Source organism: Macrotis lagotis, chromosome 3, assembly GCF_037893015.1.
Source record: "Macrotis lagotis isolate mMagLag1 chromosome 3, bilby.v1.9.chrom.fasta, whole genome shotgun sequence".
In the NCBI taxonomy this organism is placed as follows: Eukaryota; Metazoa; Chordata; class Mammalia; order Peramelemorphia; family Peramelidae; genus Macrotis; species Macrotis lagotis.
In genome coordinates, this window is record NC_133660.1 from 176,752,626 (window position 1) to 176,778,155 (window position 25,530).

A 25,530-nucleotide genomic window follows, 5' to 3' on the forward strand; every position below is an offset into this window, starting at 1 on the left:
AACATGGAAACAATGTAAAGACTGACAAATTGCTTTCTGTGGGGGGGGGTGGGGGGAGGGAAGTAAGATTGGGGAAAAATTATAAATCAAAATAAATAAAATCTTTAATAAAAAAGCTTCAGGTAGAAACAAGATGAGAGACTTAAGGAGAATGAGGTCTGGAACAGAACATTTAGGAAGGAAAAGAATGCCTTGCAGTAGTGAGACCCTAACTCAGATTAGGTAGAAAATTTGTAGTCGACCTGAAGCATGATTTTGCAATGTATTTCAGGTCCAGTAGGTAATAGACAGTGAAATCTGCAAGTTATAATTAATGATAAAAAGGAAAGGGATTCAAGTATAGAAAATCATGTAGAGTTTAAGTAATTCACTAGGGGGCTGAGATAGGGAAAAGATAATTATAGAAAGTACAGCAGGGATTGCCTGGGAAAAAAGTGAATGAAAAAGAAAATGGAAGGTATGTGGCAGCTAGATGGTGCAGTGGATAGAGCACTGACCCTGGAGTCAGGAGAACCTGAGTCCAAATCTGGTCTCAGACACTTAATGATTTCCTAGCTGTATGACCTTGGGCAAGTCACTTAACCCCACTGCCTTAAATAAATAAAAAATTTTTAAAAAAGAAAATGGAAGTCACATTGAGGATAAAGAGGGTTAGTGCTCATAAGACAATAGGAAAGATGGAATGATAAAAGACTACAATCAAATTAAAGGAGTTTTGGAATTAAAGAATATGCAAGTGAAACTCTTGATGACAGGAAGATTATGTTGCTGAGATAAAGTGGAAGATTTAGAATTCTGAGATAATGGAAATTAAGTAGATTGAGGAATATGGAAGTTAGAGATGATCAATATAGTTTAATTTTTATGCCTTCCTTCAAAGACCTCCCTCCAACTATTAAAACTCTGGATAGATGGACCTTTTATGAATAATTTCATTTAAAAGCAATCTATATACACAGCAGAATATAAAAGGATTATATATGAAGCTATGAAACTTCATATCATACTATTTGATTTTTTAAAAGGTATATGATTATTTTTTAATTAATTATTTTTTATTCTTATTTTGTACAAATGATTTTTATGCAAAACTAAAATATTCTTGTTTAAGAGTAAACATAATACCCCCTCCCCCAAAACATATGGACCTGAATGAGCAATAAAGTAAAGGAAAGAGGAAAAAATTAAAATTGAAATTAAAAACAATAATAACAGTTATAACAACAACAACAACAACAATAATAATAATAACAATAATAATAATAGGTGCAGCCAGGTGGCACAGTGGACGGAGCACCGGCCCTGAAGCCAGGAGCATCCGAGCCCAAATCCGGCCCCAGACACCCAACAATCACCCAGCTTTGTGACTCCAGGCAAGCCACCCCAACTCCATTGCATTGCAGAAACCAAAAAAAAAAAAGACCCAAAATGAAATAAAATAATAATAATAATAATTAATAATGATAATAGTAAGGGTGGCCAGGTGGTGCAGCAGAAAGAGCACCGGCCCTGGAGCCAGGAGAACTGGGGTCCAAATCCGACCTCAGACACCCAACAATCACCCAGCTGTGTGGCCCCAGGCAAGCCACCCCGACCCCATTTGCCCTGCACCCCCCAAGAAAATAATAACAATAAAAAATGTGGTTCAGTCTGTGTTCCAACACCTCCAGTTCTGTCACAGGTGGATCACATTCTTTATGATCAGTCCATCACAAAAGCTACTTCCATATTTGTCCACTGTTGCCATTGCTGATCACAACTCCCTCCATTTGTATTTCCCTACTACCATATACTATATTTTTTCTCTCCTTTCATTCTGTCCCTCTTCTTAAATGTGCTGTAGGGTGGCTGAGTGGTACAGCAGACAGATCCCTGGACCTGGGGCCAAGAGGGCCCGAGCCCACATATCACCCCTTAGGCCCAGCATCCACCCAGGCCTATGGTCCCGGACAGGCCATCCAATGCCAGCCCATTGCAAGAAGTAAAAATGAAAATATGTTATATCTGACCACTCTCTGCAATGGTCCACCCTCTCCTCCATCACTCACATCTCCCCCTTCTTCCTGTCCCCTTTCTCTCCTTGTTACTCTAGATGCCTATACCCCATTGAGTATATATGCTGTTTCCCTCTCCGAGCCACCTCTGATGAGAGCAAAGTTTCCCCTCATTCATCTTACCCTAGAGAAAAATGAGAAGAAAGGGATGGGATAAGGGGGAATGGGGGGAGGGAAGAGGGGAATAGATGATAGAAGGGAGGGAAGCTCGAGGGAGAGGGTACTCAGATTCAACACACTTTTGGACAGGGCCAGGATGAAAGGAGAGAGAGAGAGAGAGAGAATAGAATAAATGAGAGTGGGGAGGAATAGAGTGGAGGTACAGCTAGTAATAGCAACTGTGGGAAAAATATTGAAGCAATGTCTCTGGTAGACTTATGATAAAGAAAGCAACTCACCCCAGAGACAGAGCCATTGGAATCTGAACACAGACTGAAGTATATTTTCTTTCTTTCTCTCTCTATTCTAGAGATGTCTCCTCTTATTTTGTGGGGGGCGGTGTTTACTCTGTAACATATTCAATTTACATCAATGTATAGCATGGAAACAATGTAAAGACTATCAGTCTTCTGTGGGGGGAAGGGAGGGAGGAAAATTGTAAAATTCAAAATAAATGTTCAAATCTAAAAAAAAAAGAGATACTTGATCTTTTTTGCCCTATATGAATATTTTTATTATTTTTTCTAGTTCTGCAAAAGAAATTCTTAAGTTGGTATTACATTAAGTTTGTTTATTTAGGCAGTATTATCAGTTTTATTAAATTGATTTGTCCTACTTCTAAGCAATTAATGTTTTTTTTAATTATTTAGGTTTGTTTTCATTACTACAAACAGTGGTTCATAGCTGTATTTATATAGTTCCTATGTTTATTTTAGTAAACTATCAAGAATTTCAGATAATCTATAATTATTTTAAAAGGAATTTCTCTTTCCAGCTGAATGGGTTAAAATGTGAGATTTCTTATAGAAAATATTCTAGAGGTCCTTTCTTTCTCACCTTCTCCTTTTTGCATTGGATACTTTGGGCAAATATATTTCATTTACATCCTGTTTATCACCCCCTTGTTCTAACCCCTCATGCATTAGGTACTTTGGGCAAAAATGTTTCATTTAAATACTATTTATACCTCCCTATGAATAAAAACTTTCATTTTGTACTCAGAGACATATCTTTAGTTTTAATTTTGGTGAGAATCTGCTTCCATGCCATAGACAGCTCTTTCTGTTTGGTTTCATTGATAATATTTAGAAATGTTAATGATTTATATGGATTTAGGATATAAATCCTGCAATTCTGTTTCTGTTTTAATTTTTATATGATTTAGAGTTTTGATTTCTGGCCAAGATGGTGGAGAGAAGACAGGCACTGTGCTAAAGTCTACTGGTATCCCCTCAAAAACAATATAAAACAAATCTCTTAAAAGAAATCTGAGCACAAAACCCAGAAAAAGAAGCTAGGAAACGAACATCTACCATAAGGTGTATCTTCAGGGATTGTGGGCCAGCTGGGAGCAAACAGCAGAGTGCCTGCCAGGAGGGGTGAGAGCCAGACTAGCCTAAGATCAGCCAACAAGTCATTGACTGTGGGAGCACCAATCCAGGAACCAACTGGGGCACAGAGACATTGACAGTAGGACTGACAGGTTGTAGACCTGATGGTCTGGGGTTTATCAGAAGGGCTGAAGGGTGAGCTCCAGCACAGAATGCAGCTGGACATCTATCACCTAAGCTCCTCTGGTCTGCAGGATCAGACTCCATATCTTCATTTCAGCTTCCCAGAACAAACACAGTAACAGCCCAACCCCCAGGCTCAGGCTTGGGCAGCAGAGCTGCCTCAGTTATGAATAGGGAGAGTAATTCCCTTGCTCCAGGGCATAGCCCACATTACTCAAGGATAAAAGTAACCAGCAGTTTTGCCTATCCCTTCCAGGCCAAGGGAAAGGGCCTCAAATCAAGATCACAAACACTGTAGAGAAAGCAACCAGTACCCTCTATTGGTTGGCCCATGTGGATTTATTAAACTCAGTGAGCAAAGCCTCTAGCACCCTTTACTGGAGCCCAATTGGACTTACTAAACTCAGTGAGTAAAAGATCTAGGGATTCCAACCCCAAACTTCTGTGAACCAGCCCCACCCCCAATACAAGATGTTAGGAAAATGAAGAAAGGCCAATAGAGGGGGGGTCCATAGAAAAATTCCTAGAAAATTCAGAGATGTAGAACCTCTGAGGAAAATATGATTTGGTCTCTAGCACAGACAGACTTCCTTGAAGAACTCAGGAAGGCGTTTAAAAAATCAACTGGAAAATTTGGGGAAAGAAACCCAAGAGAAGATTAACACCTTGCAAGAAGAAAACAAATCGTTGGAAAATACAATTGGACAAATGTAAAAAGAAAGTAATTCTCTCAAAACCTCAACTGGTCTAATGGAAAACTCTTTCTAAAATAGAATTGACTGCTAGGTGGCGTAGTGGATAAAGCTCCGGCCTTGGAGTCAGGAGTACCTAGGTTCAGACACTTAATAATTACCTAGCTGTGTGGCCTTAGGCAACCCAGTTAACCCCATTTGCCTTGCAAAAAGCCTAAAAAAATTGAAAAAAAATTAAATAGAAAAATAGAATTGATCAATTGGAAAATGAGTTGCAAAAGGTAAATGAAGAAAATTCTTCTCTAAAAAAATGGAATCTGTGGAAACTAATGACTTCGTGAGACAACAAAATTCTGTTAAAACCAAATGACTGAAAAAATAGAAGAAAATGTAAAATACCTCTTCAGCAAAACCACTGACCTCAAGAATAGATTATGGAGAGATAACCTAGGAACTATTGGTTTTCCTGAAAACATTGAAGAGAAAAAAAGCCTGAACTTGATATTACAAGACTTAGTGATGGAAAACTGCACTGATAGCATGGTACCAGAAGGCAAAACAGTTGTTAAAAGAATACATCAATACCCTCCAGGAAGGGATCCTAAAACAAAAAACACCAAGGAATATTGTGGCCAAATTCTAGAACTATCAAATAAAAAAGAAAATCCTGTATGCAACCAGAAAAAAACAATTTGAATGCCTAGGAGCCTCAGTAAGAACTATGCAGGATGTGGCTGCATCAACATTAAGGGATCAAAGCATCTGGAATGAGATATTCCAACGAGCAAGGGAGTTTGGAATACAGCCAAGAATCCACCATCCAGCAAAGCTGACCCTTCTCTCCCAGGGGAAAAGATGGACATTAATGACATGGGAGACTTCCAACATTTCCTGATGAAAACATGAGAGCTAAATAGAAAATTTGGACATCAAACAGGAGACTCATGAGGCACGTAAACAGGTTAAAAAAAAAGAAAAGGGTAAAGGAAAAAAAAGTAAGTGTTCAATTTCATCAATAAGATGAAACTGGCTATATTCCCCACCTAGGAGAAAGATTCTCATAACTCTTGAGAAGTGTAACTCTATTAAAGAGAATACACTTAGCCAGAAGTGATGGACACTCATGACTTTTCTGTGACTCTGATACAATGATTTTAAAACAACACCTCTTTAAAAAGGGGGACAGGAAAGAGACAGGAGGATGGAAGAGATTGAATGGGGTAAATCTCATTACATTAAGAGGTTCAAAGGACCTGTTGCAATAGAGGGGAAGAAGGGAGGAGGTGAAAACCGCCTGAATCTTACTCTCATCAGATTTGGCTTAAAATTAACATACATAGGGGCGGCTAGGTGGTGCAGTGGATAAAGTACCGGCCCTGGAGTCAGGAGTACCTGGGTTCAAATCCAGTCTCAGACACTTAATAATTACCTAGCTGTGTTGCCTTGGGCTAGCCACTTAACCCCATTTGCCTTGCAAAAAAAAAAACCTAAAAAAAATTAACATACATTCCGTTAAGAAACTTATCTTAATTTACAAGTATTAATAGGGGAAAAGGGTAGGGGGGAGGAAAAGGGTAACTAACAAGAAGGAAGGGAAGGAAGAAGGGGCAACAGGAAAGGGGAAAGAAAGGGGAGGGGAGTTGGATATAAAAGGGCAAATGCACTGAAGGTAGTGGTATTCAGAAACAAAATACTGGGGAATATAGATAAAGTGAAAAAAGGAGAAAAATATAAAGGGAAGATAGCATGGAGGGCAATAAAGAGTTAGTAATTATAACTTTGAATGTAACTGGGATGAACTCTCCCTTAAAATGTAAGTGAATAGCAAGTGGATTAAAAACCAGCATCCTAAAATATGCTGCTTACAAGAAACTCATTTGAAGCAGAGAGAGTTACATATAAAATAAAGGTAAAAGGTTGGAGCAAAATATATTTTGCTTCAGCTTAAGTGAAAAAAGCAGGGGTAGCAATCCTTATCTCAGAAAAAGCAGCTGCAAAAAATAGGTATTATTAAAAGAGATAAGGAAGGAAACTATATCCCCCTAAAAGGTACCATAGACAATAAAGTAATTTCAATACTAAATGTATATGCACCCAATGGTACAGCATCCAAATTCTTAGAGGAGAAGTTGAAAGAGTTACAAGAAGACATAGATAGCAAAACTCTACTAGTGGGAGACCTCAACCTCCCACTCACAGATTTAGAAAAATTTAACAATAAAATAAACAAGAAGGAAGTTAGAGAGGTAGATTGTTAGAAAACCTACACATGATAGACTTATGGAAGAAATTGAATGGGGAGAGAAAGGAATATACTTTTTCTCTGTAGTACATGGCACTTACACAAAAACTGACCATGTACTAGGGCATAAAAACACAATAATCAATTGCAGAAAGGCAGAAATAGTGACTACATGTTTCTCAGATCATAATGCAATAAAAAACACATGCAATAGTGGGCCAGGGAGATACAGACCCAAAACTAATTGGAAATTAATAACCTCATTTTAAAGAAATGAGTGGATCAAACAACAAATTATAGAAAGAATCATTTCATCCTAGATATTGACAAGAATGAAACAACGCACCAAAACCTATGGGTTACATTCAAGGCAGCTTTCAGGGGATATATAATATCTTTAAATGCTTATATGAATAAATTAGAGAAAGAGGAAATCAATGAACTAAATATGCAACTAAAAAAAATTAGAGAAAGAACAAATTAACCCCCCAATTAAATACCAAATTAGAAATTCTAAAAATTAAGGAGATATTAATAAAATCCAATGCAAGAAAACCATTGAATTAATAGATAAAAACAAGAATTTGTTTTATAAAAAGACCAAAGAAAACTGATAAACCTCAGGTCAATTTGATTAAAAAAAAGAAAGAATAAAAGCAAATTGCTAGTATCATAAATGAAAAAGGTGAACTTACCACTAATGAGGAGGAAATTAAAGTAATAATTCAAAATTATTTTGCCCAACTCTATGCCAATAAAATTGATAATCTAAGTGAAATAGATGGATATTTACAAAAATATAAATTTCCCAGGTTAAATGAAGATGAAATTACATACCTAAATAACTATCTCAGAAAAAGAAATTGAACAAGCCATTATTGAACTCCCTAAGAAAAAATCTCCAGGGCCAGATGGATTCACAAGTGAATTCTATCAAACATTTAAGGAACAATTGGTTCCAATTCTATATAAACTCTTTGGGAAAATAGGTGAAGATGGAACTCTGAATAACTCTTTCTATGACACCACTATGGTGTTAATACCTAAACCAGAGAAAGGAAATTATAGACCTAACTCCCTGATGAATATAGATACAAAAATCTTAAAATCTTAGCAAAATGATTGCAAGCTATCACTAGGATAATATATTATGACCAAGTAGGACTTATCCCAGGAATGCTGGGTTGGTTCAATATTAGGAAAACAGTTAGTATAATTAATTATATCAATAACAAGCTTCTCAGAAATCATATGATTATATCAATCGATGCTGAAAAAGCTTTTTGACAAAATACAGTACCCATTCTTACTAAAAACACTAGCGAGCTTAGGAATAAATGGATTGTTCCTTAGAATAATAAGCAGTATCTACCTGAAACCATCAACAAGCATTATATTCAATGGGGAGAGGCTAGAGGCATTCCCAATAAGATCAGGGGTGAAACAAGGATTCCCATTATCACCACTACTATTCAATATCATATTAGAAATGTTAGCTGCAGCAATTAGAGAAGAAAAAGAAATTGAAAGAATTGGAATTGAGAAGCAAGAGACAAAACTCTCACTCTGCAGATGATATGATGGTATACATAGAGAATTCCAAAAAATCATCTAAAAAACTACTGGAAATAATTAGCAACTTTAGTGAAGTCTCAGGAGATAAAATAAACCCTCATAAATCCTTAACATTTCTATATGTGACTAACAAGATGCATTAGAAAGTGCTAGAAAGAGAAATTCCATTCAAAGAAACTTCCAATAATATTAAATACCTGGGAGTCTACCTGCCAATGCAGACTCAGAACATTTTTGAAAAGAATTACAAAACATTTCTTACACAAATAAAAGCAGATTTAAATATCTGCGCAAATATCAAGTGTTCATGGATAAGCTGAGCTAATATAATAAAAATGACAACTCTACCAAAGTAAAAAAAAAAAAGAAAATCAACAAAATTTCTAAAAAGATTAATTTTTTTCAAGAAATAGACAAAATGCACCTGGAGTAAAGATATTCTCCAAACTGGGCATTTTATAAGAAGAAATAATTACATATTTATGATCTCTTACAAGCAATTCATTAATTTATTGTTAGAAGAAAAGAATATACATTTATATAGCATATGCTTATAACAACCCTGGGAACCAGATACTATTATTATTCCTATTCTACAGTTGAAGAAACTTGCAAACCTAGGATAAGTGACTTATCCACAGTCACACAGATTTTACGAACCTGAGGTCAAATTTGAACTCTAAGCACTCTACTTAAATTCTTAACTGAAAGGGCATATTTCTGAAAGTGGTAGAAAAATTGAGAAAGGGAAACGTCTAACTTGCAAGGTGAATTACTTAAATGTGCTACATGAATAGGGGTATACTTATGTAATTTGATGTAAAAATACCAAAAATTTTGGCAATTAAAAAGTTTACCCCAGCTTTATTTAAAAAAAATCACCTTTTTTTTTTTTAAGGTTTTTGCAAGGCAATGGGGTTAAATGGCTTGCCCAAGGCCACACAGCTAGATAATTATTAAGTGTCTGAGGCTGGATTTGAACTCAGGTATTCCTGACTCCAGGGCCCATGCTCTATCCACTGTGCCACCTAGCCGCTCCCAAAAATCACCTTTTTCAGGAAAAATGAACATGTCTGACCAAACCCAAAAAGGAAAAGTTTTAAAATGTACAACTTAACACTTATTTCAATCATTTTCAGATTTTATAAAGGTCTATACTATCAGTCACTCTTTAGCAATAATTTTCCTTTCTTATTTTATTTAAAAGAAAAGCATAAAATTCTATTTAAATTTTATACACACTGGGTGAACTAAATACTCAAAATTTGAGACAAATAATAAAAATAAGCTTAACATAAATCACCTCACACTTAAAATATGCTTAATGCAATTGTGTAAATAAGTTCTAACAGATGACCCCAAAGATAGAAGGCAACTGCTCACCTTGGGCCAAGTTCCACTGATACATGTGCTTGTGTCTCCTCTCTGGCAACCCTCCAAATAGCTAAAACTATTTGCTGAGTAGCATAACATGAAAACCAAATGGTCTTCTGAAGTATTCTTGAAGCTCATATAAATTCTAATGCTTGGGTGGTAGGTAGGCAAATAAAAAAATTAAAAGATAAATAAAGTTTCATATATTTAAATTATTAGCATGACTGCTATGCCTATTATTCAATCTATGCAAAATCAGTCAAAATTAACTTGGTGATACCATTAACAAGAAAATAAAATGAAACAAAAATTTAAATGGCTAAAACCTAGAAATAGTCCTTAGATTTTATTGGATTGTAGTAATATGTTTAGTTGTTGAGTTAGGAGACCAGAATGAAAGCCTCTAAATTTCTGTTCTATTAAACTTGGCTTTGTGCTATAGATTATTATAAACAAAACGTTATTATGTAAAGGGCATATGTGGCCACACGGACCACACACAGAACATTTATTCCATGTTAGTAACCTAAGCCAGATTTGGGCTTCTGCCATTCATCTGTAGGGTTATATATTGTACAAAAAAAATTCTCCTCTAGAGACAAGAATAACCCACCCAGATAGTTTCCCAAATTTTCCAGTTAGAGCCAGTCACAAATCTGTCTGACTCCCTTTGAGAACCAGGAAGATATGGAAAGTTAGAAACTGAGTTTTAAATAGAGAAGCTTGTTGAAACCTTTAAATTTGGTTTATCTTGGGAAGAGCTTCTCTGAGAAGCATCACCCCCAGGTATCTGGATCAATCTCATTGGTTCAGTTTTGAGGCCCCTTACCAGAGTCCATATCAGCTCTTAGTGTTAATATGTTAGATTTGAGAAGTTTGGAGTTAATATTAAAAGTTCAAGAAAACTTGAACATCAAAGGATGTTTTACAGAAAAAAAAGACTCATGAAATTAATACCTTTCTCCCAAATTTGAGTATGCAAGAACTGTTCCCACCCCTCATTTGCCTTTTTGGGGGGGGAATCTCTGGAGGCAATATTTTTCTTTTTTTTTTTAATAAGTTTTTATTGCTATCTATTATTTATAATATAACCAGAATTTTCTCCCATTTCCTGGAACCTAGTTCTCAAAGACTTAAGTGACAATGGATTTTCTACAAGTTCTACATAAATACCTAAAAGAAATGAAGCAAGAGATAAAAAATGAAATCAAAGACTACAAGAGGCAATCAAGAAATATTAGAATAAAATCAAAAGATTGAATAGAAAAAAATACTAAATAGTTGATAAAAAATTGCAAAATAAGTTAAAGAAAGATCATTTAAATACCAGACTTCCCAAAAACTATGATTAAAAAAAATTCCAAACCCTAAATACAAAGGTGTGCCAGAACCAGCTCAAACTAAGCTTACGGCTTCTCACACTGAAAATTTATACCTCAGAATTCAACAAACACTGCAAAATCATGGCTTAGTTTACTATTTTGTTGACCTCTAGACTTTAAAAAGTAATAAAGAAAATGTTAATAATGCAAGTTAAAAATAATGTGTTATGTTTACATCTTTTCCCTGCATACATTTTCCCCCCAGAGAACCAGTTGTCAAACATTTACTAGCAAACTACTGCTTAGACACTATATTTCAGGAAAATTTAAGTGAAAATTGTGTTTATTAGAATCAGAATGCAAATTATAGAAAGACTTCACAAATCATATCTTGAAAGAAACCCCAAAAAAGAAAAATCCCAGGAAAATCAGACAAAATTCAGAGTGCTTCCATCAAAGAAAAAATACTGCAAGTATCCAGATATTTCAGAATGGGGTTATAAATAAGAATAATTTATTTTGCAAAACTGAAGATAAACTTACAGGAGAAATGCACCTTCACTGGAATGAAGGACTTTGCGAGCATTATAGGGAAAAAAACCAAAAGTGAATAGCAATTTTGAAATTCAAAACACAAGTGGTTAGAGAAACATAGAAAGGTAAGTTTATTTGAACAACATGGAAAGAGCTGAATGATGATGCAGAGCCAAGATCTTTTAAGGGGGAGAAGAAATAAATATCCCTTTAAAACTGATAGTGAGGGAATTCTTAACTAAGTAAAACAATTGCTCTAAGGACTGAAGAGGAGAAAGAGAGGGTAGGATAAAAGAAATAGATTTCTGTAGGAAAGAAGAGAGTGAACTTTTTATTTCTTATAATTGAAATAGGTGGGGTATTAAAAGAGACATAGATTTAAAAACTGCCATTATATAATTCATTTTACTTATCTATGTTTATGTGTTACAATGATTAATTATTTTCTTTCTTGTTTTTAAACAAAGGGTTCTTGTGGAGGTAAGTTTGCAAAAATTATTCCAAAAAAGAGTCTCTCTAACATTTTTCAAAATGTAAAGGAAAACAGATGGAAGTACAATTAAGACAGGTTTGAGAATAACGTGTAGAATGTTTCACCTGGAATCTTTTTGTGTTGTTATTAAAATACTCTTTTGGAAATGTTAAAAGTTTAAAAAAAATTTTAAACATCCCAATTATCCTTTTGCTATAGAAAACTATATTCCTGTTCACACAAACAATAAATGTTTCTTCAGTGACTGCAACATATAAAGTAATGCGCCATCGGGGGTGGGTGGGAGGGAAGGAGTGGGTCATTGCAGGGGGGTGGGGTTCAAAGAATATAAACTGTCATTACTACCTTCAAGGAGGTTATAAATTATTCAGAAAAGGGCAACTGAAAAATTGAGCTGGGCCTTAAATATAGGCAGTATTCAAATGGGAAAATGGGAAGGGGTAAAGCATTTAAGGCATGGCGATCTTTTGAGCAAAGTACTAAAATAGAAAAACTCATGGCTTAATAGAGCAGTAAGTTAAACTGGTATCTGGCTGGCTGAAAGGGACAATTCTCTCAAAGAAGTCAGATCATAAGATCAAATATTTAGTGGAAATCGACTTCAGACATCATCTAGTTTAATCCCCTCATTTTACAAATAAGAAACTGAAACACAGAAGGGTTAAGTGACTTGTTCAAGTTTACACGCATAGCATAATCAGGATTCAAACCCATATTGTCTGATTCCAAATCCAAAACTCTCAACTGAAGCAAATGCTAGAACATAAGACCATACACTGACAGTCACATTCCTGTATGTTTACCCAGCTGGTTGAGAAAAAGAATTTTTGTTTTATTCCTGTGGATCTATTCTGACCTTTCTGTACATCTTATGGTTCTTTGAATCCTAAAGTTATAGACAAAAGTTATGTGGCCAATGAGAAACCACTAAAGATTTCTGAACTGGGAAAGGATATGGTTAAACTGGAATTTTGAGAAGTTTAATCTGTTATCAGTATATTAAATCTAAAAGATACTCTGGAGAGAGTCAGAAAGACATGGGAGAGTAAGGAAGAGAATCACAGACTGGTGACCAGGATGATTTTATGAGTATCTTTAATTTTATAAGAAGATCATCATCATATATGGATACTACCCATGTTCTTCCACAAAAAAAATTAGTGCCAATGAGATAAGCATACAATGCTGATTGGATTATTCGTTGAAGTCAGTTTTGATCATGTTAATGTATAGTAAATTATGTATTTTTGAAGAGAATTTCATGAGTAAATAACTTCTGGCTCTGTTATTAATTTGTTCCTGATTCACTACTAATAGTAAGCTATTTATCATGATTATATAATTGTAATATGTTATAGTTTTATTAATATGTAATTTTTCTTGATTTGGATTAATTACATCTGCATAACTATATTTCAGGCTCACCAGATCTTATCGAATGATCATATTCAAACATGGGGTATTAGTTCAGAAATACTTTGTTTAGTGAATTCTATGAACTCTGCATCTATTCTCTTTCCAGTTTATCATGGTTAAGAGAATTATTGTCTTTATTGTCATTTAACGTTTATTAAAGAAAGAAAGGATATTTACAATCCACAACAAACAAATAAGAGTCTTATTCTTAAGACTATTATTGAGACTTCCGGCCAAGATGGCAGAGAGAAGACAGGCAGAGTTCTAAAATCGCTGGATCTTTCTCCATATATGATATGAAACAAACCTCTTAACAGAAATCCAATCAACAAAACCCAGAAAGAAAAGCCAGGAGAAAGAACATTTACCTCAAGATTTGTTTTCCACAGTTGTGGGTGAGTCCCGCCAAAGAGGCAGACTCTGTTGGGAGCCTAAGACCAGGGAGAGCCGGGGAGCTCGGATCAGCCACAGGTCAGCCTGAATAGCAGTAGGGCTAGAGCCCAGGTGCCTGAGGGGTGGAGAACAGGACCTGTTTGATCAGCGCAGGGCTAGAGCCTGGCCTACTGCAGGGGGCTTAGGTCAGCTAGGGAGCAGAGGCATTGGTGTTTGCGCTGACCCTCCAGAGTGGGGAGAGTTCTGGTGCAGGAGAGCTGAGGACACCATCCCTGGGCTCCTCTGGTCTGGAGAACTCCCAGTCCATGCCGCAGTTTAGTCCAGGCCTCCATTTCCTCTGAAGCCTCTTCCCAGAACAAACACAATTACAGACTACCTCTGTCCCAGGCTAAGGAGGAGCAGCAAAACCAGCTCAGCTAACAATAGGGAGAGGGATGACCTCATCCCAGGGTAAAGCCCACCACTGATTGAAGACAAAAGAATCTAACAGCTTCAATCACTTCCTCCAGGCCAAGGGAGAGGGCATCAATCAAGGTCCCAGACTCTCCAGAGAAAGCAACCAACACCCCCTACTGACTAGCTGTAGAAATTATACTCAGTGATCCCAACAACAAACCTCTGTGAACCTGCCCCTCCCCAACTCAAGGTCTTAACAAAATGAAGAAAGGCCAGTGAAAAGGAGGGTCCATAGAAAAATTCTTGGAAGAAAACGACCCTAACACAGAGAGAGACCCAGAACTTCTGAGGAGAATATGATCTGGTCTCCAGCACAGAAGGACTTCCTTGAAGAACCAAGGAATGATTTGAAAATCAATTGGAAAATTTGGGAAAAGAATCCCAAGAGAAGAGTAACACCTTGCAACAAGAAAACAAATCATTGGAAAATACAATTGGACAAATACTAAATGAGAATAATTCTCTCAGATCCTCAATTGGACAAATAAAAAATGAGAATAATTCTCTCAGATCCTCAATTGGACAAATACAAAAAGAGAATAATTCTCTCAAAACCTCTTGGTCAAATGTAAAGCTCTTTCAAAAATAGAACTGACCAATTGGAAAAGGAGTTGCAAAAGGTAAATGAAGAAAACTCTTCTCTAAAAAAAAGAATAGAGTCTGCTGAAACTAATGACTTCATCAGACAGCAAGAGCCTGTTAAACAAAACCAAAAAATAGAAGAAAATGTAAAATACCTCATCAGCAAAACCACTGACCTTGATAATAGATCAAGAAGTGACAACCTGAGAATTATTTGTCTTCCAGAAAACATTGAAGAAGAAAAAAAGCCTTCACTTAATATTACAGGATTTAGTGATGGAAAATTGCCCTTATATCATGGAACCAGAGGGCAAAAATAGTTATTGAAAGAAAACATTGATGCCCTCCAGAAAGAGATTCTAAAATGAAAACAAGGAATGTTGTGGCCAAATTCCAGAACTATCAGATAAAAAAGAAGATCCTGCAAGTAGCCAGAAAGAAACAATTTAAATAATAAGGAACCACAGGACCTGGCTTCAACAACATTAAGGGACGGAAGTGCCCTATCAATAAAAATTCCAAAAAATTACTTTAATCAGTTAGAAAAAGTTCTAAGTAAATTCATATGGAGAAATACAGTCAAGAATTTCCAGGGATTCAATGAAAAAAAGTGCAAAAGGTGGCTTAGCCCTACCTGATCTAAAATTATATTATAAAGCATCAGTCATCAAAACTGACTGGTATTGGTTAAGAAATAGAGTCATGGACCAGTGGAATAGACTAGGTGCAATAACAGGGAACAATTATAGTAATCTACTGTTTGATAAACCCAGAGTCCAGCTATTGGGATAAAACCTCTCTCTTGAGTAAAAACTGCTGGGAAAATGGGAAGTTAGTATGGAAGAAACTTAGATTAGACCAACACCTCACACCCTATACCAAGATTAGATCCAAATGGATACAGGATTTAGACATAAAAAACATTATAAGCAAACTAGAAGATCAAGGACTAGTTTACCTGTCAGATCTATGGAAAGGGAAGCAGTTTATGACTAAGGAAGACATGGAGAGCATCACTAAAAACAAACTAGATGATTTTTATTACATTAAATTAAAAAGCTTTTGCACAGACAAAACCACTGTAACCAAGATCACAAGAAATATAGTAAACTGGGAAACAATCTTTACAGTTAATGTTTCTGACAAAGGACTCATTTCTAAAATATACAGGGAACTGAGTCAATTTAAAAAAAAAGAGCCATTCCCCAATTGACAAATGGTCAAAGGATATGCAAAGGCAATTAACACAGGAGGAGATCAAAGTAATCTATAGTCATATGAAAAATTGCTTTAAATCATTACTTGTTAGAGAAATGCAAATTAAAGTTTCCTGAGGTACCACCTCACACTTCTCAGACTGGCCAACATGACCAGAATGGATAATGATCATTGTTGGAAGGGTTGTGGGAAATCTGGGATACTATTACACTGTTGGTGGAGCTGTGAACTCATGCAAACTTTCTGGAGAGAAATTTGGAACTATGCCCAAAAGGCAACAAAAATGTGCATACCTTTGATCCAGTAATACCACTACTGGGTCTGTACCCTGAAGAGATGATGAAAAAGGGTAAAAACATCACTTGTACAAAAATATTCATAGCAGCCCTGTTTGTGGTGGCAAAGAATTGGAAATCAAGTAAATGTCCTTCAGGTGGAGAATGGCTTAGCAAACTGTGCCTTATGTATGTCATGGAACACTATTGTCTATTAGAAGCCAGGAGGGATGGGAATTGAGGGAAGCCTGGAGGGATTTGCATGAACTGATGCTGAGTGAGATGGGCAGAACCAAAAAAACACTGTATACCCTAACAGCAACATGGGGGTGATGATCAATTTTAATGGACTCGCCCATTCCTTCAGTGCAATAATTAGGGACAATTTTGGGCTGTCTGCAATGGAGAATACCATCTGTAGCCAGAGAAAGAACTGTGGAGTTTGAACAAAGACCAAGAACTATTACCTTTAATTTAGAAAAAAAAATATCTTATTGTCTGATCTTGCTATCTCTTAAACTTTATGTTTCTTAAGGATATGATTTCTCTCTCATGACATTCAATTTTGATCAATGTATACCAATGAAACAACATAAAGACTGCAAATTGCCTTCTGTGGGGGGGGGGAGTGAAGTAAGATTAGGGGGAAAATTGTAAAACTCAAAATAAATAAAATATTTAAGTACAAAAAAAGAGAATTAAAACTGAAAAAAGACTATTATTCGGAAAGAAGATTAGATAAATATGTTGGGTAAACAGAAACAGAATGAACAAAAAAATTCTTTTATATCCATTTGGCTTAATATGACACATAATTGGGGGCAGCTAGGTGGCATAGTGGATAAAGCACTGGTCCTGGAGTCAGGAGTACCTAGGTTCAAATCCAGCCTCAGAAACTTAATAATTACCTAGCTGTGTGGCCTTGGGCAAGCCACTTAACCCCATTTGCCTTGCAAAAACCTAAAAAAAAAAATGACACAATTGTAGCACTTCATTTTTCATTTTTTTTCTGTCCCCACACAGAACCATCAAAGCATTTAATTTCTAACGTTATCACTTTCTTAATAAACTACTTTAGTCTAATTTTCTCTGGGCATATTGAAGATCTTACTAGTAAATTTTGCTAATCTAATTCTTAATAAACTGTATGTTACTTTTTTAGCTTATGCCAAAATCTACAATAGCACTTCATTTACTGTTACACTTCCAGCAAACAATGTTGAATATAAGTATAAACAGAGAGCCAAATGTTTTCAATAGTCCTTTTGGCAGTAAGGATAATATTTGTCATAACAGTCATATACTTTTCTCCATAAGAGAGAAGCATAACTATCCTTGGGTCAGAGTCAACTGACTTTGTGTTATTATCACCTTTAAAACTGATATATAACTGATTTGGCAAAATCATTTATCTAGTTTGTTGACTTCAAATTGTTTCTGTTACAGATACTAGAGTAGATGCAGTGAAGGGAAGGCAATTAAAAAATTAACAGGTTGAAAACAAGTAGGCAGAAGAAATAGCAACCAGTGGCCTAGGGGCTGTATAGTGCGAAAGCCACTTATCATTTAAGGGTATTACAATATAATCTCATTTTAATCTTTTTTTATAATTGTAACATTGAATATATTAAAAAGTTAAATTGTGATCATAATGCACAGCTAACTGTAGCAGAGAAATATATAATTTTAGATATTTTCATTAAAATTATTTTAAAAAAATTAAACAGTATTTAAAGTTTAAGGTAACTTTAGTTTTCTAAAAATTTCACTCATCAAAATACTTCAATGCTGAATAAGGTTAGATAAACAATACTGGTAAGCAATATTAAGTGAAAATGAAAAAAATTTTAAATGAAAGCAAAAAACAAAACAAGAGCTGAGCTTTACAATCTTTTTTCTATCTCTATCATCTATTGTATGATTTTATACTTTCACTTTTCTTAAGAATTTTTAAAAGTTTGACATTTTTAAAATTAAAGAGATTGGGATGATTTGAACTAACCAGATAACAGCTAATAACCATGAGAAAATACCTTGATTTTAGAATCATCCAGGAGTTAAAACTCCAAAGAAGACGGTGATCCCATAATAAGCTCAGGTAAGCCTTGGAGAAAACAAATGTCCTGGTTACAAGCACTTGAGAAATAGTTGAACAAAATAAAAGTTCGGAGGAAAGAATAGTAAGGAAAGTTGAAATCTTAGAAAAGATGGTAGAAAAACCACATTAAAGGGGCAGCTAGGCGGCACAGTGCATAGAGCACTGGCCCTGGAGTCAGGAGTACTGAGTTCAAATGTGAACTCAGACACTTAATAATTACCTAGCTGTGTGGCCTTGGGCAAGCCACTTAACCCCATTTGCCTTGCAAAAACCTTAAAAAAAAAAAAAAGAAAAAAGAAAGAAAGAAAGGAAAAGGAAAAAAAGTAAACCTCATTAAAGAACTGAATGCACTGGAAATTTCAATGGACTAGACAGAAAATAACTCAAGGCATTTTTTTAACTGAAAGAGAATATGTAAGAATAAACTCTCACATGCTACTGGGGATAGAGAGGAAAGAAATTCAGAAAGAAGTTAGGGATTGAGGCAGACTGGGAAGCCTTATTCCAATCACTCCATCTAGAATAGAATAGACAGGTTCAAATAGTGATTACTAATTGAGAACTGGAGGCTAAAAACGGGAAAATGGGGGAAGACCACCAAACACAGTTAAGAAATATTATGGGTTAAGAGAAGTCCAAGAGGGAAATCAAAAGAAGAGATTAACCCCATAAAGTTGTAAGCAGGGTCTCAAGGGTAAAAAAAAAAATGGCTAGACCATAGGAACTACAATATTGGCTGAAAGAAATGAAGCAAAGAGGAAAGAGAATAACTTAGAAGCTCAAAAAAACTTATCCAAGTAGCATACTCTCTTTAGAATGGGGCAAATAGAACTCAATTTTCCATAAGACAAAAAAAAATTTTAGAACAAAGTCAGAAGGTTGAAAAAATAAAAGTCAATGTAAGATATGATCATTAAAAACAACTACCCTTGAAAAGTGGTTGAGAAGAAATTTCAAGAAATAAAATGAGAACCAAAGACTAAAAAAGAAAAACAGATACATCACCTTTTGAGAGAAACTCCAAATTGAGCAATATCAAATGCTATGAAACCAAAGTTCAAAGTTTCCCAAGCCAAATAATTTGGCAAGTCAAATAGTTTAGCATGGAACCACCAAGGAAGAACTAATGTCAGAATCACACAAGACTAGGTTGTATCACTTTAAAAGTCAAGAAAATTTTGGAATATCTGAAAAATAAAGACATAACCCAAAAGTAACAACATGAAAAACTGAGTATATTCCTAGTAAGGAAGAAAATGGATCCTTACTAAAAAGACTTTCAAGCATTTCTGGTGAAAAACACTACAGCTGAATCAAAATTGTAAAATGTGAATACATTAGTCAAGCGAAAACCAGAAATGAAAATGCAAGAGTAGATGGAAAGAGTTAAATGATGATAAATTGCTAACATTCTAAGAGGAAACAATAGGCAACTATCTCTTCATGATCCTACATTAGCAAAAAGGTCTCAGTGGGAGTTAATAAATAAAATAAATATAAAAGGCTAAGTAGGTTTTTGTACTATTCTATTAGTTTTAAAAGAAAAGAAAAATGAGAGGGAAAAGGAATGAATTAGGGAAGAAGTGAAGGGAGAAGAAATTACTATTTCTCTTTAATGTAATGCAGGAAATAAATAAATAAATGTGTGTATACATACACACACACATACATATGTATATAGGGAGATGTGGGGCAGATATCACATGAACCCCATTCTTTGACCATGAATTGGTCAAAAGATTTAAACCAACATGTAACACAATGATTTTGGTGTAGAAATACATTTTTGCAATAGTCAAAAAGGCAGGGACATTTTGGACTGATGTCTAATAACCATCTTAAATTCAGTATATCCAATACTGAACTCATTATCTTTCCCCCTAAATCCTCTTCTTGCCCCTATCTTCCTTACTGTAGAGGACAATACCATCCTTCAAGTCCTTCAGACTCACAACAACAAAGTCATCCTCCACTCCTCACTATTTCTGACCCCCTATATTCAAGCTATGCCAAGACCTAATGATTTTATCTTTACAACATCTCTCAGATTTGCTCCCTTCTTTCCCTTGACATTATAACCACTCTGCTACAGGACCTCATCATCTGACAGCTGGACTATTGCAATAGCCTGCTGGTATCTCTTCTTGCCTCAAGTCTCTCCCCACTCCAATTCATTTTCCACTCAATCACTAAAGTTCAGATCTAATCACATTACTTCCCCCCGCCTTTCCCAGTATACATAATATTCTCTCTGTCAACTCCAGTGGCTGGCTGTTGCCCTTAGAATCAAAGATGAAGTTCTCTATCATTTCAAAGCCCTTCAAAACGTGGTGCCCTCCTACTTTTCCAGTCTTCTTATAGCTTATTCTCAACATATACTCATGACATTGGCCTCCATGAATGAGACATACCATCTTTCAACTCTTGAGAATTTTCTCTGGATATCCTGACTCTCTAGCTTCCTTTGAGAAATAGAAGCTGCCCCATGGCTGACCAATTGGGCAACACAGCTCTCCTCTTCTCTCTTCCCCTCCACCCTCTCTTCCTCCACATAGGGTATCATACCCTTACCTTCTGGTGCTCAGCTCAAAAGAACTAGGCAATATATCTTGGGGTTTACAGACCTCAAATAACTCTGGCTCTCATTGATTGTCCAACAATGGGTCCCACCCAGGTCATCACACTTAGTCATTAGTTGGGTCCTGATTGGTAACAGTGAATGTAAATAGCAATTGTTTTTGTTTAGGCCAGAAATCCTGAGGATCTAACTTTCTCAGATTTTTTTTTTTAACTAGGTTAAAGAAGTCAAGCTCCATCTCATTTCTTTCTAATCTAGCTTTAAATCACGGAATGGGCATTGTTTCAATAAAATTGAGACCTTCTAAAGACTCTAGCTTAAAATGACCAAGGTTTTGCACAACATCCAAGATCATTTCCAGGTGTCTTTATCTGTTCACTGAACCCAAATGGCTCCAGAGAAGAAAGTGAGGCTGGTGACTCTGGACAGTTTTCCCTCAGTGAAATACAATTCAAATTATGTCAAGGCATCACATCCCTGATCTCAAGGTCCTCAAAGGCAAACAATGACAACAATAATAATATCATTCTATCTTTTGCTTGAAGACTTCCCCAATCCATTTTAATACCTTTCTCTCTTAAATATTTTCTATTGGACCTGTATATAACTCGCTTTGTATATTTCTTGCTTGCATATTGTCTCTTCTCCTAGACTGTCATTTACTTGAAAGCAGGAACTGTCTTTTTCCTCTTTTTGTATCCCCCAGCATTCAGCACAGTACCTGGCTCATAGCAGGCATTTAATAAATGTTCATTGATTAAAGACAGGAAATAGTCCTGAACAAAAAAAACTTCAACTCTGGAGGAGGCTTATAAAGCAAGATTTAATTTTCTTTGCTAAATGTTATTTTCTTTTAATTTTAGAAAGATTTTGTTTGGGGTTTTACAATTTCCCCCCAATCTTGCTTCCTTCACCATCCCCCACAGAAGGCAGTTTGTTAGTCTTTACATCATTCCCATAATATGCATTGATCTAATTTGAATGTGATGAGAGAGAAATCATATCCTTAAGGAAGAAACATATAGTATGTGATATGGCAGAATTACATAATAAGATAACTTTTTTTTTTAATTAAAGGTAATAGTCTTTGGTCTTTGTTCAAACTCCGCAATTCGTTTTTAGGATATAGATGGCATTCTCCATCACAGATATCCCAAGATTGTGCTTGATTGTTGCCCTGTTGATATGAACAAGTCCATTAAGTTTGATCATAACTTCCATGTTACTCTTAGGGTGTACAACGTTCTTCTGGTTTTGCTCATCTCACTCAGCACCAGTTCCCTGCAAATCCATCAAGGCTTCCCTGAATTCCCATCCCTCCTTGTTTCTAAAAGAACAATAGTGTTCCATCACATACATATACCACAGTTTGTTAAGCCATTTACCAAATGATGGACATTCCTTCAGTTTCCATTTCTTTGCCACCATAAAGCAAGATTTAAAAGAGATGAGTGTAAAAAAAAAAAGACATCAGGGTCTCTGTATGGTAAAGAGAGGAGTATAAAAGTAGAAATAAATAACTTCAATTATAGATTTGGTTTGATTGAATTCTTTTCTCTATCCCAATCTTTGTAAGGAGAAGAGTAAAGAGAAAAGAAAAAATAAAAGGTTATAATAGAAATAATCACAACAGTGAATGGGACAAGGATGATTTCAACTATAAAAAAGGAAGAAAGTAGCAGAATGAATTAGAAAATATAGCTAACACTATATTGTTTATAAGAAGTACATTTAAAACAGAAAACTACAAAGAATTAAAATGAGATGATTTGCTCATTTTTGGGTCATTATAGAACTGGAGTTCAAGATAGAAATTTAGGTAGGATACGTAGCTCTGGAAGTCATGTCTTGAAGATAGAGAAGAGTCTCTGTAAAGAGTTGATACTTGGTATTGTCAACACTTATCTGTGCAACAAATTCCATTGTTTTTCAATAATGTACTAAAAGTGTGAAAGAATATTTACTTAAGACATTTTTAAAAGTAAAATTATCAAAAATTACTTCCCCTTTTAAATTATGGCACCAGATCAGAAGACAGAAGACTCAAGTTCCTATTCCTAGTTTGAGGAAAGCTGCAACTTCTGTAAGCTTAATTTTTCTTGGAAACCACTTATAGTTCACAAAATTTTTTGATGCATAACTAGGATAAAATGACAAACTTGATAAAATCTTCAAATGACAGTCATTGCTTAACATTCTGAAAGTTCTGCTTTCACTTTAAGCATGATTTTAAAAGTTTCTGGGGGTGCAGCCAAGATGGCAGCTTGAAGGCAGGAATTCCCAGAAACTCGTTCTCCCCAAAATTCTAAAAGCCATCAAATTATGACTCTAGCCAAAATCTTGAGAGGCAGAACCCCATAAAGACTGAGTGATACAATATTCCAATCCAAGACAACTTAGAAGATATCCAGGACAGGTCTGTACTATCTGGACTAGGGATTGGAAAAAGCTTCAGCCACAGCCACAGCCACAGCCACAGCTACAGCCACAGTCATAGCCACAGCACAGCTGGCTGGATGCCTTGGTTCATGGCAGTTTAATCACTGGGAACAGCCAGAAGAAGTGATGAGAGAACTCTGCTGCCCCAGAGTGACTGTGGAGGGGAGCACTGGCCTCAGAGCAGCAGTGGGACTTGGCAGAGTATACCCAGCATGTCCAGAGCTCTTAGCCCATAGACCTTAAGGGGGTTGAAGGAGATTACAGAAATCTCTCTGCTCTCCCTGGAGCTGGCCTCAGCTGTTTGCCCACATTAAGATCCAAGTTGCAGTTTGTGCTTCCACACTATCATAACAAAGCAGGGACTATCATCACAGCTCCAGGGCAGAGGGAAGGACCTTAAATCTCTCATAAGATTAAAATTTAGAGGAATTAAGATTCCTGAGGATTATCCCCAAAACCCTCCAAAGCCTTGGAAGTATGGTAAATCAGTCATAGGTTGAATTGGACCATAGAAAATTAATTTGGTGCCATGGAGAACCAAAATACAGACTGAGATGATGACAAAATTGAAGTTTCTGTATCCAAAACCTCCAAGAGAAATAGAAAATGGGCTCAGGCTATGAATGAGTTCAAAAAAGACTTTGAAAAGCAATTAATGGAAGTAGAGGAAAAATTGGGAGGAGAAATGAGAGCGATACAGATAAATCATGAAAACCAAGTCAGCAACTTGATGAAAGAAGTACAAAAAAAAAAATACTGAAGAAAATAATAGTTTAGGTCAAATGGAAAAATCAACACAAAATGAGAAGAATGCCTTACAAAGCAGAATTGGCCAGCTGGAAAAGGTAAAAAAAAAAGTTCTCTGAAGAAAATAACTCCTTCAAATGCAGAATGGAACTAAAGGGAGCTGATGACTTTTCAAGAACCCAGGAAGAAATAAAACTATACCAAAAAAACCCCCAAATTAGATGAAAATGTGAAATATCTCACTGGGAAAACAACTGACCATGAAAACAGATCCAGAAGAGATAATTTAAAAATTATTGGGCTACCTGAGACCAGGAAAAGAACCTAGACTTCCATTTTTCAAAAAATAATACAGCCTGAGTTCCTAGAAGCAGAGGGTAAAATGTAAATTGAAGGAGTTTACCAATTACCTCCCAAAAGAGAGCCCAAAAGAAAAACTTCTAGGAATGTTATAGCCAAACTCCAGAGTTCCCAAGTCAAATAGAAAATACTAAAAGCTGCCAGAAACAAGTGATTCAACTACCGTGGCTCTATAGTAAGAATTACACAGGATCTGGCAGCATCTACATTGAGGGCTCATAGGGATTGGAATATGATATTCCAGAAGGCAAAAGATCTTGGTTTACAACCAAAAATCAGCTACCCAGTAAAACTGAAGACCTTCTTTCAGGGAAAAAAAAATGGACTTTCAATGAAACGGGACTTTCAAATTTTCCTATTGAAACGACCAGAACTGAACAGAAAGCTTGATCTCCAAGTACAGGCCTTAGGTGAACCATAGAGGGGGTGGATGAGAAGAGCTAACTATGAGTACCTTAATGATGTTGAACTATTTGTATTCCTGCATGAGAAGAAGATACTGATTACTATATGACCTTTCTCATTCATCACAGCAGTTAGAAAGAGCACAGGAAGGAGCTGAATATGATGGTATAATATAGTAAAAAGAAGAAGTCAATGGGTGATAAAGGAAAGTACTGGGAGACTGGGAGGAAGAGAAAGGAGAGGAAGAAGGGACTAAGATATTTCACATATGAGTCAACAGTAAGCTTTTACAATGGAGTGGAATGGGGGGAAAAATAAGGCGGAATGAGTGAGCCTTCATTCTCATCAGAAATGGCTCAGAAAGGAAATAACATACACACTTAATAGGGTATAGAAATCTATCTTACCCTAGAAAAAATGAGATGAAAGGGATGAGATAAGGGGGGAACGGGGTGGGGGGGAAGGAAGGGGGAAATAGGTGATAGGGAAGATCATGGGAGAGGGTACTCAGATACAATACACTTCTGAGTAGGGACAGGGTGAAAGGAGAGAGAGAGAGAGAGAATAGAAAAAAATGAGAGTGGGAAGGAATAGGGTGGAGGGA

General features: G+C 35.9%; 1 protein-coding gene across 3 annotated transcripts in view; it reads right to left on the reverse strand.

Moving 5' to 3' along the window:
• KLHL5 (kelch like family member 5) overlaps positions 1-25,530 on the reverse strand; it is a 144,384-nt gene that overhangs the window by 107,375 nt on the left and 11,479 nt on the right. The window contains exon 1 of one of the 3 annotated variants that reach the window (XM_074229631.1): positions 20,809-22,640. The exons of 1 other annotated variant lie outside the window; for it this stretch is intronic. In XM_074229631.1, the coding sequence (XP_074085732.1) occupies positions 20,809-20,960 (152 nt within the window). In that variant the 5' untranslated portion in view covers positions 20,961-22,640. Of the gene's footprint in view, positions 1-20,808; positions 22,641-25,530 lie in introns of those variants that run through there. One more of the 3 variants, XM_074229629.1, reaches the window with a different exon arrangement.